The following is a 12964-nucleotide window of genomic DNA, read 5'->3' on the forward strand; positions in this document are numbered from 1 at the left end:
CTAGCACACGTTGAAAATTCTTTTATTTCCTCATTGAATTGCTTTGGTGCCTTTGTCAAAAATCAGACAACAATGTATATGTGGGTCTACTTCTGACCTCTCTGTTCTGTTCTAGTGACCCTTTTATTTATTTATTTATTTATTGAGGTCATATTGGTTTATAACATTGTGTAATTTGAGGTGTACATTATTATATATCAGTTTCTGTATAGACTGCATCGTGCCCACCACTAATAGTGTAGTTTTTATCCATCACCATACATATGTGCCCCTTTACCCCTTTTGCTCTCCCCCCACCCCCTTCCCCTCTGGTAACCACTAATCTGTTCTCTTTATCCATGTGTTCATTTATCTTCCACATATGAGTGAAATCATACAGTGTTTATCTTTCTCTGTCTGGCTTATTTCTCTTAACATAATACCCTCAGGGTCTATCCATGTTGTTGCAAATGGGACAATTTTGTCTTTTTTTATGGCTGAGTAGTATTCCATTGTATATATATACAATATCTTCTTTATCCATTCATCAGTTGATGGGCGCTTGGGTTGCTTCTACATCTTGGCTATTGTGAATAATGCTGCAATGAACATAGGGTTGCATATATCTTTAGGCATTTGTGTTTTCAAGTTCTTTGGATAAATACCCAGTAGTGGGATAGCTGGATCATATGGTAGTTTTATTCTTAATTTTTTGAGGAATCTCCATACTGTTTTCCATAGTGGCTGCACCAGTTTGCATTCCCACCAGCAGTGTATGAGGGTTCCCTTTTCTCCACATCCTCTCCAACACTTATTATTTCTCGTCTTGTTAATTATAGCCATTCTGACAAGTGTGAGGTGATATCTCATTGTAGTTTTGATTTGCATTTCCCTAATAATTAGTGATGTTGAACATCTTTTCATGTGCCTATTGGTCATCTGTATATCTTCTTTGGAGACGTGTCTGTTCATTTCCTCTGCCCATTTTTTGACCGGGTTGTTTGTTTTTTTGTTGTTCAGTTGTGTGAGTTCTTTATATATTATGGAGATTAACACCTTGCTGGATATATGATTTGCAAATGTTTTCTCTCAGTTGATGGGTTGTCTTTTCATTTTGTTCATGGTTTCCTTTGCCTTGCCGAAGCTTTTTAGTCTAATGTAGTCCCATTTGTTTATTTTTTCTTTTGTTTCCCTTGCCTGAGTAGATATGGTATTAGAAAAGATGCTGCTAAGACCGATGTCAGAGTGTACTGCCTATAGTTTCTTCTGGGAGTTTTATGGTTTCAGGTCTTACGTTCAAGTCTTTAATCCATTTTGAGTTAGTTTTTATGTATGGTGTAAGATAACGGTCTACTTTCATTCTTTTGCATGTGGCTGTCCAGTTTTCCCAGCACCATTTATTGTTTGCATGTGGCTGTCCAGTTTTCCCAGCATCATTTATTGTTTGCACGTGTCTGTCCAGTTTTACCAGCACCATTTATTGAAGAGACTTTCCTTTCTCCATTGTATATTCTTGGCTCCTTTGTTGAAGATTAGCTGTACATAGATGTATGGTTTTATTTCTGGGCATTCAGTTCTGTTCCATTGATCTGTGTGTCTGTTTTCGTGCCAGTACCATGCTGTTTTGATTACTATAGCTTTGTAGTATATTTTGAAGTCAGGGACTGTGATGCCTCCAGCTTTGTTCTTTATTCTCAGGATTGCTGTGGCTATTCAGGGTCTTTTGTTGTTTCATATGAATTTTAGGATTCTTTATTCTATTTCTGTGGAGAATGTCATTGGGATTGCATTGAATCTATCGATTGCTTTAGGTAATATGTACATTTTAACTGTGTTTATTCTTCCAATCCATGAGCGTGGACTATCTTTCCATTTCTTTATGTTGTCTTCGATTTCTTTCAATAATGTCTTATAGTTTTCAGTGTATAGGTCTTTCACCTCCTTAGTTAAATTTATTCCTAGATATTTTATTCCTTTTGTTGCTATTGTAAATGGGATTGTATTCTTGACTTCTCTTTCTGCTAGTTCATTATTAGTGTATAGAAATGCAGCTGATTTTTTAAGTTGAATTTGTACCCTGCAACTTTGCTATAGTTGTAGCTACTTCTAGTAGCTTTATGGTGGATTCTTTAGGGTTTTGTATATATAGAATAATGTCATCCGCAAACAGCAGGAGTTTTACTTCTTTCTTTCCTATTTGGATACCTTTTATTTCTTTTTCTTGCCTAATTGCTCTGGCCAAAACCTCCAGTACTATGTTGAATAGGAGTGGCAAGAGTGGGCACCCTTGTCTTGTTCCTGTTCTCACAGGGATAGCTTTCAGTTTTTCGCCATTAAGTATGATATTGGCTGTGGGTTTGTCATATATGGCCTTTATTATGTTGGCGTACTTCCTTCTATACCCATTTGATTGAGAGTTTTTATCATAAATGGATGTTGGATCTTGTCAAATGCTTTCTCTGCAGCTGTTGAGATGATCATGTGATTTTTATTCCTCATTTTGTTAATGTGGTGTATCACATTGATTGATTTGCAGATGTTGAACCATCCCTGTGTCCCTGGAATAAATCCCAATTGATCGTGGTGTATGATCCTTTTAATGTATTGCTGTATTTGATTTGCCAATATTTTGTTGAGGATTTTTGCATCTATGTTCATCAGCAATATTGGCCTGTAATTTTCCTTCTTTGTGTTGTCCTTGTCTGGTTTTGGTATCAGGATAATGTTGGCCTCATAGAATGAGTTAGGAAGCGTTCCATCTTCTTCAATTTTGGGGAATAGTTTGAAAAGGATAGGTATTAAATCTTCTTTGAATGTGTGGTAGAATTCTCCAGAGAAGCCATCTGGTCCTGGACTTTTGTTTTTTGGGAGGTTTCAATCTCTTTACTTGTGATTGGTCTATTCACGTTCTCCATTTCTTCTTGATTCCATTTTAGGAGGTTGTATTTAGGAGTCTAAGAATTTATCCATTTCTTCTAGGTTACCCAGTTTGTTGGCATATAGGTTTTCATAGTCTTCTCTTAATCCTTTATATTTCTGAGGTGTTTGTTGTAATTTCTCCTCTTTCATTTTTACTTTTATTTATTTGAGCCTCCTCTCTTTTTTTCTTTGTGAGTCTGGCTAAGGGTTTGTCAGTTTTGTTTGTCTTCTCAAAGAAGCAGCTCTTAGTTTCATTGATCCTTTCTATTGTTTTTTTAGTCTCTATTTCATTTATTTCTGCACTAATTTTTATTATTTCCCTGCTTCTGCTGACTTTGGGTTTTGTTTGTTCTTGTTTTTCTAGTTCTGTTAGGTGTTGTTTAAGATAACTTATTTGGGATTTTTCTTCTTTGTTGAGGTAGGCCTGTATTGCTATAAATTTCTCTCTTAGCACCTCTTTTGCTGCATCCCATAAGAGTTGGTATGTTGTGCATTTGTCTCCAGGTATTTTTTGATTTCTCCTTTGATTTCTCCGTTGATCTAATGGTTGTTCAGTAGCATGTTGTTTAGTCTCCACATATTTGTGACTTTCCCAGCCTTTTTCTTGTAACTGATTTCTAGTTTCACAGCATTGTGGTTGGAAAAGATGCTTGATATGATTTCAGTCTTCTTAAATTTATTGTGGCTTGCTTTGTTTCCCAACATATGGTCTGTCTTTGAGAATGTTCCATGTGCACTTGAGAAGAATACGTAGTCTGCTGTTTTGGGGTGGAATGTTATATATATATATTAAGTCCATCTGGTCTAGTATTTCATTTAAGGCTACTGTTTCCTTATTGACTTTCTGTCTGGATGATCTATCCATTGATGTAAGTGGGGTGTTGTGGTCCCCTACTATTATCGTGTTGCTGTCAATTTCTCCCTTTAGGTCTGTTAATAGTTGCTTTATATACTTCGGTGTTCCTGTGTTAGGTGCATATATATTCATAAATGTTGTGTCCTCTTGGTGAAATGTCCCTTTTATTATTATATACTGCCCCTCTTTGTCTCTCATTATCTTTTTTATCTTGAAGTCTGCTTTGTCTAATATAAGTATGGCAACATCTGCTTTCTTTTGTTTGCCATTTGCTTCGAGTATCATCTTCCATCCTTTCACTCTGAGCCTACGTTTGTCTTTAGAGCTAAGATGTATTTCCTGGAGGCAGCATATTGTTGGGTCTTGTTTTTTAATCCGTCCAGCCACTCTGTGTATTTGATTGAAGAATTCAATCCATTTACATTTAGAGTGATTATTGATATATAAGGGCTTAATAGTGCCATTTTATCTCTTGTTTTGCAGTTGTTTTATATTTCCATTGTTTCTTTTCCCTTGTATTTCTGACTGCCATTTCAGTTTGGTGGTTTTCTGTGATGATTTTCTCAGTTTTCTCTTTATTTATGATTTGTGGCTCTGCTCTGATTTTTCATTTAGTGGTTACCATGGGGTTTGTATAAAAGATCTTGTAGATGAGATAGTCCATTTTCTGATAGCCTCTTATCTCCGTTAGCCTAAGCAGGTTCCATCCCTTTCCTCTTCCCCTTCTGAGTTTTTGTTGTCACAAATTGTTCTTTTCTGTGTTGTGAGTTTGTGACTAAATTGAAGTGTTTATATTTAATTTTGATGTTTTCCTTCCCTGTGTCTTTATGTTATAATTAAGTGTTTACTAACCTATTCTGATATAGAGCTGCCATTTTCTGGTTCTATCTGTTTGTTTATCTCCTTGCTCAAGGTTTTGTAAACCTTTGCCTTTTTTGTTACAGGTAGGAGGGTTCCTTTCATCATTTCTTGAAAGGCAGGCCTAGTGGCAAGTAACTCCCTCAGTTTTTGGTTTTTTATTTTTTTGTTTGTGTTTTTGTGAGGAAGATTGGCTCTGAGCTAATATCTGTTGCCAATCCTCCTCTTTTTGCTGAGGAAGATTGGCCCTGGGCTAACTTCCATGTCCATCTTCCTCTACTTTATATGGGATGCCGCCACAGCATGGCTTGACAAGCAGTGCACCGGTCCGCACCCGGGGTTCCCCTGCGAACCCCAGGCTGCTGAAGCAGAATGTGCGAACTTAATCACCACACCACCAGGCCGGCCCCTCAGCTTTTGTTTATCTGGGAAAGCTTTTATTTCTCCATCGTATCTGAATGATAGTTTCACTGGATAGAGTATTCTTGGCTGAAAGTTTTGTCTTTCAGTATTTTGAATATATCATTCCAATTTCTCCTAGCCCATAAGGTTTCTGCTGAGAAATCCACTGAAAGCCTTTTAAGGGTTCCTTTAGGTTATTTTCTCCTGCCTTGCTGCCCTTAATATTTTTTTTTTGTCATTGACTTTTGCCAGTTTTAGTAGTGTATGTCTTGGAGAGGGTCTTTTTGCATTGATATAATTCGGAGTTCTATTGGCTTCATGTACTTGTAAGTCCAGTTCATTCCCCAGGTTTGGGAAGTTCCCAGCTATTATTTCTTTGAACAAGCTTTCTGCTCCTTTCTCCCTCTCCTCTGCCTCTGGAATACCTATAATCCTTTTGTTGCTTTTCCTAATTGAGTTGGATATTTCTCAAAGAATTTCTTCATTTTTTTTAATTCTTAATTCTCTCTCCTCCTCCACCTGAAGCATTTCTATATTTCTATCCTCAAAATCAGTAATTCAGTCCTCCATAATGTCAGCTCTATTTTTTATGGATTCTAGATTATTTTTTATGTCATTAATTGTGTTCTTCTTATCCAGAATTTCTGGGTTTTTTTTAATAGTTTCAATCTCTCTGGTGAAGTCTTCCTTCTGCTCATTAATTTTATTCCTGAGCTCATTGAACTGTCTTTCTGAGTTTTCTTGTAACTTGTTGAGTTTCTTTATCATAACTACTTTGAATTCTCCATCATTTAGATTTTAAATTTCTGTGACTTCAGGATTGGTTTCTGGAGACTTGTCATTTTCCTTCTGCTCTGAAGTGTTACTGTAGTTCTTCATGGTGTTTAATGAAGTGATCCTTTGCCAGCACATTTGTGGTAGCATCAGGTCACAGATTCCACCTGCCACCACTGGCAGGAGCTGTGTTTTCTGATCATGCCCCATCAGCTGGAAGTTGTGCCAGTAGGACTTCTCTGCATTTGCACGACAGCTGCAGCTGCTTGGCAGGTCATTCACTCACATGCAGGCAGGCCCTCTGTGCTCTGCTGGCAGTTTGCTCTCATGTGGGGCCACTGTACTCGGCAGGTGGGAGGGGAAGGGCCCTTTCTTTCACGTGCAGGCCAGCTCTGCACTTGCAGGCAGTTTGGCTGAGCTGCTGCACTTGGTGGGGGTTCTTTCGCAGGGGCTGAGCTGCACCACTCATTGGGGAGCATTCCCATGTGCAGGGCTGCTACGGCATGGTAGGCGGTCTCACAGGCCAGGCTACCACTCTGAAAGCCTTTGTGCACAGGCTGGGCTGCCCCCGTCTCCTCTTACAGTCGCGCCAGCCGCTGTATAAGGACCTGCAACTAGATCGCTGCCACTGGAGCAGGGTGAAGGGTGGGCGCTGCTCACCTAGTTCCACTGCCTCCCAGGGATCCAGTCCACCCACCTTCAGATGCATGGCTGCGTGAATCTCTCAGACATTATGTTGTGCTGTGCAAGGAATCCTCTGCTGGTTAATGAATGTCCATTTAGTTGTAACTTAGAGGAGAGAGACAAAGGGAACAACTCACTCCACCATGATGCTGACATCACTCTCCCTTTGTATTTATTCTGTGCCAGTATTATTTTAGCTTAATAATAAGCTTTGAAATCAGTATGAGTCCTCCAACTTTGTTCTCTTTCAAGATTGTTTTGACTATTCTAGGTCCTTTGCATTCCTATATAAATATTAGAACCAAATTGTCAATTTCAAAAGTCTGCCTTGATTTTATTGGGATTGCATTGACTCTGTAGATCAATTTGAGGAGAATTGACTCAACAATATAGAGTCTTCCAATCTATACATATGATTTATTTCTCCATTTATTTGGGTCTTTATCTATATGAGGCTATTATAAATGCTGTTTTTATTGTACTTTCCAATTGTTCTTTGCCAGTGTATAGAAATATGTACAATTGATTTTTTTTTTAGAATTTAATAGCCTTATTGAGGTGTAATTTACATACCATAAAAATCACTCGTTGTAAGTCTGCAGTTCAATGTGTTTTTATGTAGATTTATATAGTTGTGAAACTATTACCAGAATCCAGTTTTAGAGTATTTCCAGCACTCCAAAAAGTTCCTTTTTGCCTGTTTGCAGTCTCTCCCCACTCCCAAGCCAGCTCCAGGCAACCACTGATTTTCTTTCTGTCTCTGTAGTTTTACCTTTCTAGAAATTTCATATAAATAGAATCATATAATACCTTAGTCGTATATGTCTTACTTCTTTAACCAGCATACTATTTTTAAGGCTCATCATTGCAATAGCTCATTCCTTTTTTATTGCTGAATAGTATTCCATTGCATAGATATACTACATTTTGTTTATGCATTCATCAGTTGATGGACATTTGGGTGGTTTTCAGTTTGGGGCTTTTATGAATATTGCTGCTATGAACATTAGTGTGCAAATTTTTGCCTGAACATATATTTTCATTTCTCTTAGGTGTATACCTAGGAGTGGAATTGCTGGATTATATGGTTACCATGTTTAACTATTTGAGGAACTGCAAGACTGTTTTCCAAAGTGGCTGCAACATTTTACATTTCCACCAATAATATATGAGGATTCTTATTTCTCAATATCCTTGCCAACACTTGTTATTATCTGACTTTTTCATTATAGCCATCTTAGTGGATGTGAAGTAGTATCTCATTGTGGTTTTGATTTGCATTTCCCTGATGACTAATGATGTTCAGCATCTTTTCATGTGTTTATTGGCCATTTGTATATCTTCTTTGGAGAAGAGCCTATTCATATCCTTTACCCATTTTTTTATTGAGGTAAAATTCACATAACATAAAATTAACCGTGTTAAAGTGTACAATATCAGGGGCTGGCCCGGTGGCGTAAGCGGTTAAGTGCACGCGTTCCGGTGCGGTGGCCGGGATTCCCCGGTTCGGATCCCAGCACGCACCAATGCACCACTTGGCAAGCCATGCTGTGGCAGCATCCCATATAAAGTGGAGGAAGATGGGCACGGATGTTAGCCCAGGGCCAGTCTTCCTCAGCCAGAAAAGAGGAGGATTGGCAGATGTTAGCACAGGGCTGATCTCCTCACAAAAAAAAAAAAAAAAAAAGTGTACAATATCATGTTAAAGTATATATAATTCGTTGGCATTTAGTACATTCATAATGTTGTGCAAACATCATCTCTATCTAGTTCCAAAATATTTTTATTACCCCAAAAGGACACTCCATACCCATTAAGTAGTCACTTCCCAGTCCCCTCCACCCCAGTCCCTGGTAATCACTAATCTGCTTTCTGTCTCTATGGATTTACCTATTCTGAAAATTCATATAAATGGAATGATATAATATGTGACCTTTTCTGTCTGGCTTCTTTTACTTAGTATAATGTTTTCAAGGTTCATTGTAGCATATATCAGTACGTCATTCTTTTTTATGCCTGAGTAATATTCTATTGTATGGATATATTCCATATTTGTTTATCCATTCATGAGATGATGGAAATTTGGGTGATTTCCACCATTTGGCTATTGTGAATAGTGTTGCCATGAACTTTCATGTATAAGTAATCAAAAGATTTTTTTAACTATTCTAGTTAATTAATTTAACTATTCTAAACTATTTTTGTAACTATTCTTGATCCCTTACATTTCCATAAATTTTAGGATCAGCTTATCAGTTGTCAATTTCTGCAAAAAAGTCTGCTGTGAGTTTGATCACGCTGAATCTGTAGATCAATATAGGAGGTATTGCCATCTTAATACTAAGTCATCTGATCCATGAACAATTTTTCCATGTTTTTTGGTCTTTAATATCTTTCTTTTCTTTTCTTTCTTTTTTTTTTTTTGTGAGGAAGATCAGCCCTGCTAACATCCATGCTAATCCTCCTCTTTTTGCTGAGGGAGACCGGCCCTGAGCTAACATCTATTGCCAATCCTCCTCCTTTTTTTCCCTTTGTCTCCCCAAAGCCCCAGTAGATAGTTGTATGTCATAGTTGCACATCCTTTTAGTTGCTGTATGTGTGACGCGGCCTCAGCATGGCCGGACAAGCGGTGCGTCGGTGCGCGCCTGGGATCCGAACCCGGGCCGCCAGTAGCGGAGCGCACGCACTTAACCGCTAAGCCACGGAGCCGGCCCTTTAATATCTTTCAACAGTGTTTGATAGTAGTTTTTAATGTATACATCTTACACTTCTTTTGTTAAACTGTAACGGGTATTTTTACCATTTTTAATTGCATTTTCCAGATGCTTTTTTATTTGCTGGTATACAGAAATATAGTTGATTTTTAAACGTTGACTTGGTATCCTGAAATCATGCTAAGTTTACTTGTTAGTCTAGTTTCTTTGTAGCTTTCTTAGGATTTTCTCTGTAAACAATCATGTCATCTGCAATTAAAGACACTGTTACCTTTATCTTTCCAATCTTTATACCTTTTATTTTTTTGTATTACCAATTGCACTGTCTAGGAATTCTAGTACTGTATTGAATGGAAGTGGTAAGAGAGCGTACAGCCTTTCTCCTGATTATAGGAGAAAAGCATTCAATATTTCATCATAGTTTTTTGTAGCCATACTAGAATTCTCATAGAGGGCCCTAATCCTGGTTAAAATCAAGAGACACCAGCATTAAGGCCACCATCGTTAGTAGAAAGAGGTTGCCTTTGAGATTTATTCAGAACAACCTTTCCAGGCATGGGGTGGGAACACAACCCCCATTAGAATAAGCGAAAAGAGTAATTTGTTGTGATGTGTAATAAGAACATCTAGGAGTCTATCTGCTTCAGGCACAGGGGGATCTGGGGAAGCAAAATGTCATGAGGATAATATCTCTCTCCATCTCTGGACCCTCTTTTTACAGGTTGACTTCAGTCTCAGCAGATCCCCCCCCCACCTCTCACCATCTCATTTTGCCAAAGATGTCACCAGCAACTTCAGACTTATTTATGGCCAACCATCTTAGAACTCTAGCAAAATAAACGGGTCTCATTTTTCAACAATTCTGAACAAAATTCTCAGGATTCATTATTTGAGCCAACTCAGGTCACATGACCATCCCTGAACCAGTCACTGTGGCCAAGGGAATGGAATGCCCTGATTGGTCAGCCCTCCCCATTGGAAGCAGGGGATGGGGCCAGCCCCACCCAAGTCTGATGGACTGAGAAGGAGAAGGGCCATTTCCCAAATAAAAATCAGAGTATTGTTGCCAAAAAATGAGGGAATGAGTCCTAGCCAGGCATAAACCACAGCTGCCCGCAGCCTCATACAGAAGATCTCTCTGTGTTCCAGGTCTGGCACTGTCACTGGACCTCTGTGAGCTTCAGTTTTTCCATTTGTAGCACACAGGTGGTGATCCCTGCCCCTCTTGGCCCTATCTGAAAGATCCAGTGAGGCGCTGTACTGGAAAGCTGTGTCTAAACTGTAAAGTGCAGTGAACATGTAAGGGGTCACAAGAATGATTACTAAGCAGCCGTTCTTACCCATCTGTCCATATGTCCTCTTCTGTCTCCCACACAGAACACCTAAAGAAGCCACTTGAAGACTACATGGCCCTTTTCCCCAGCGTGAGGATTCTCCGAACCAAGAAACGGGAAGGGCTGATAAGGACCCGGATGTTGGGGGCCTCAGCAGCAACTGGGGATGTCATCACATTCTTGGACTCACACTGTGAAGCCAATGTCAACTGGCTGCCCCCTTTGCTTGGTAAGAGAGCCTCCCAGAGCGAGGTGGGCAGCCTGGAATGAGCCAGCCGCCTGCAGGGAGTCATCCGCAAGGGTTCCCTTGTCTGCTTGAGGTGCACCCAGCACAATGCCAGGTGCCATTGAAGATCAGAAGTTCAGGAATGCTCAAAGAGACCTTAAAAATCCATTCAGTCTTACACCTTCATGTTACAGAGAAGGAAGCTGAGATTCAGAGAGGGGAAGTGACTTGCCCAAAGTCATATAGCACATTAGTGTCTAATGACATGATTGCTTCCCCCAGATTACTTCAAGTTTTTTTGGAAAGCAAGCCAGGCTGTCTACTGTTAAGAGCCAAATTGTGGGGGACCATCATCATATCAATGTAGAATAGTTACCATTCACTGCATTGCAGCTCTGAGCCAGGAAGGTTGTAAGCATTATCTCTAATCCTCACAAAACCACGCCAAATCGAAAGTATCCTCTTTTTATGATAGAAGAATCTGAGGTTCAGAGATACTGAGTGACTTACTTGTTCCCTTGGGCCATAAGTGTCAAAGTCACCATCTTTCTTGCTCCCAAGTTATCCTGTTTCAAGATTCCAGACTGCCTCCCTAAATGCATTCCCTCTTAGGAAAGAGTTTCTGACAGCTCTCAGGGAAGGGCTTTAGACAGAGGGCAGCATGAAGCAGGAGTTGTCCACTCTAGCCTTGTGGACAGAAGGGAGGCATGAGGATTGGAAGCTGGGCAGTGAGGTGTCTCATAGCAGGCTGAAGAATCAGGCCTGAATCCTAAAGAGTTCAGCTTTGATGAAGGCAGTGAGCTGGTGGTGACAGGTGGACCCTGAAGGGGAAATGTCCTCTTGAGACTGGGAGTCAGATGATGGACAGGGGTGGAGGCAGACTGGGGAAGAGTTATCAATCTAGAGAGAAAAGTGAACTCCTCAAAAATGGATAGGTACACTCTCCCTAACAGAAAACTTAGGAAGCAAAGAGGATTGAAGTTTAGGGCAAACTGGAGTGTGCATCAGAATCACCTGGAAGACTTGTTAAAACAGAGTGCTGGGCCCCACCCCAGAGTTTCTGATTCAGGAGGTCCGGGATGGGGCCTGAGAAGTTGCATTCCTAACCAGCTCCCAGGTGATCCCAGTGCTGCTGGTCCAGGGACCACAGGAGCCCTGGGTAGGCCGCCATTCAGGGGTGAGGACAGAAAGCAAAACTCACACAGTTAAATGGGATAATCCAGCAAATTGTTTTCTAACACAGATCAGCGTGGAACATTAGTGTTAGATTATATATGCTTCTGACCCCAAGGGTCCAGGATTCCACTGAGTTAGGAAAAAGACATAACTCAGATTTCCTGGTAAACTGTTTATTTAATTAAACCAACAGATCTTCTGCATCTGCCTCTCTTTACTGAAAGAGAACAAAAAAGAAAAAAGCCTCACCATAAATCATCTAATTTATAGTCCTAAAGGAACAGCCCATTTGTTGGGTCATTCAGCGACTTGTAAAGAGAATAAAGTGGTGGGGCATGAAGCTCAGCTTGTAGTCTAAATAGCTCTTAACTCTGTTTCTATGGAAATATGTGAAGGTAATTTTCATACTCTGCAGACATACATGGAAGAAACATTCCCCCTCTTTTTCTTTTTTCTTCTTCCATTAGAAATGTGAACCAGTGGTGTAGGTTTAAAAGTCTGTCTCTGCTAATATGAGCAGCTGACAGAGCGCCTCATGGCTTTTGTCTCTGCAGCCGTTAACACCTCTATGCAGAGTTCACTCTGCCTTCTTTGGAGAGTAGGCATTTCTGAGCATGAGACGGATTCAGCCGCCCCAAAGGAAAGCCACTGGTGATCATCATTTTCTTCCTCATCATCATCGTGACTCTGCTAGTCCCTTAGCTTTTTAGGCCACATCCACATTTGAATTTGATGGTTGCATGGTAAAGCAGGCAGGCTAGGCATTATTATCCACATATTGCAGTGAGAAAACTGAGGGGCAAAGAGAGTGAGGGAGATGCTCAGCCTTCCAACTCCTGCTTCTGAGCTTTCTTCAGCAATTCTGGTTACAAAGAACATTGATAGAGTGCTGATCACATGCTAAGCTTCTTGGCTCCATTGTCCCACTCGGTCTTCACAGAGACACCATGAGATAGGTGCTGTCTTCCTCTGTTTTGTCAGCAAGGAAGCCGAGACTCAGAGGTGTCAGATAACCTTTTCCAAAGTTATACTGCCAGTAGGT

At 40.0% G+C, this 12964-nt stretch overlaps 1 protein-coding gene across 3 annotated transcripts in view; it reads left to right on the plus strand.

Annotated features, from left to right (window-relative positions):
- Positions 1–12964, plus strand: part of GALNT10 (polypeptide N-acetylgalactosaminyltransferase 10) — a 219682-nt gene that overhangs the window by 166933 nt on the left and 39785 nt on the right. For all 3 annotated transcript variants that reach the window (XM_058544576.1, XM_058544571.1, XM_058544581.1), the window contains exon 5: positions 10564–10749. In XM_058544576.1, coding sequence (XP_058400559.1) covers positions 10564–10749 — 186 coding nt within the window. The remainder of the gene's footprint in view (positions 1–10563; positions 10750–12964) is intronic.

This window comes from Diceros bicornis, chromosome 1, assembly GCF_020826845.1.
Source record: "Diceros bicornis minor isolate mBicDic1 chromosome 1, mDicBic1.mat.cur, whole genome shotgun sequence".
Taxonomy (NCBI): domain Eukaryota; kingdom Metazoa; phylum Chordata; class Mammalia; order Perissodactyla; family Rhinocerotidae; genus Diceros; species Diceros bicornis.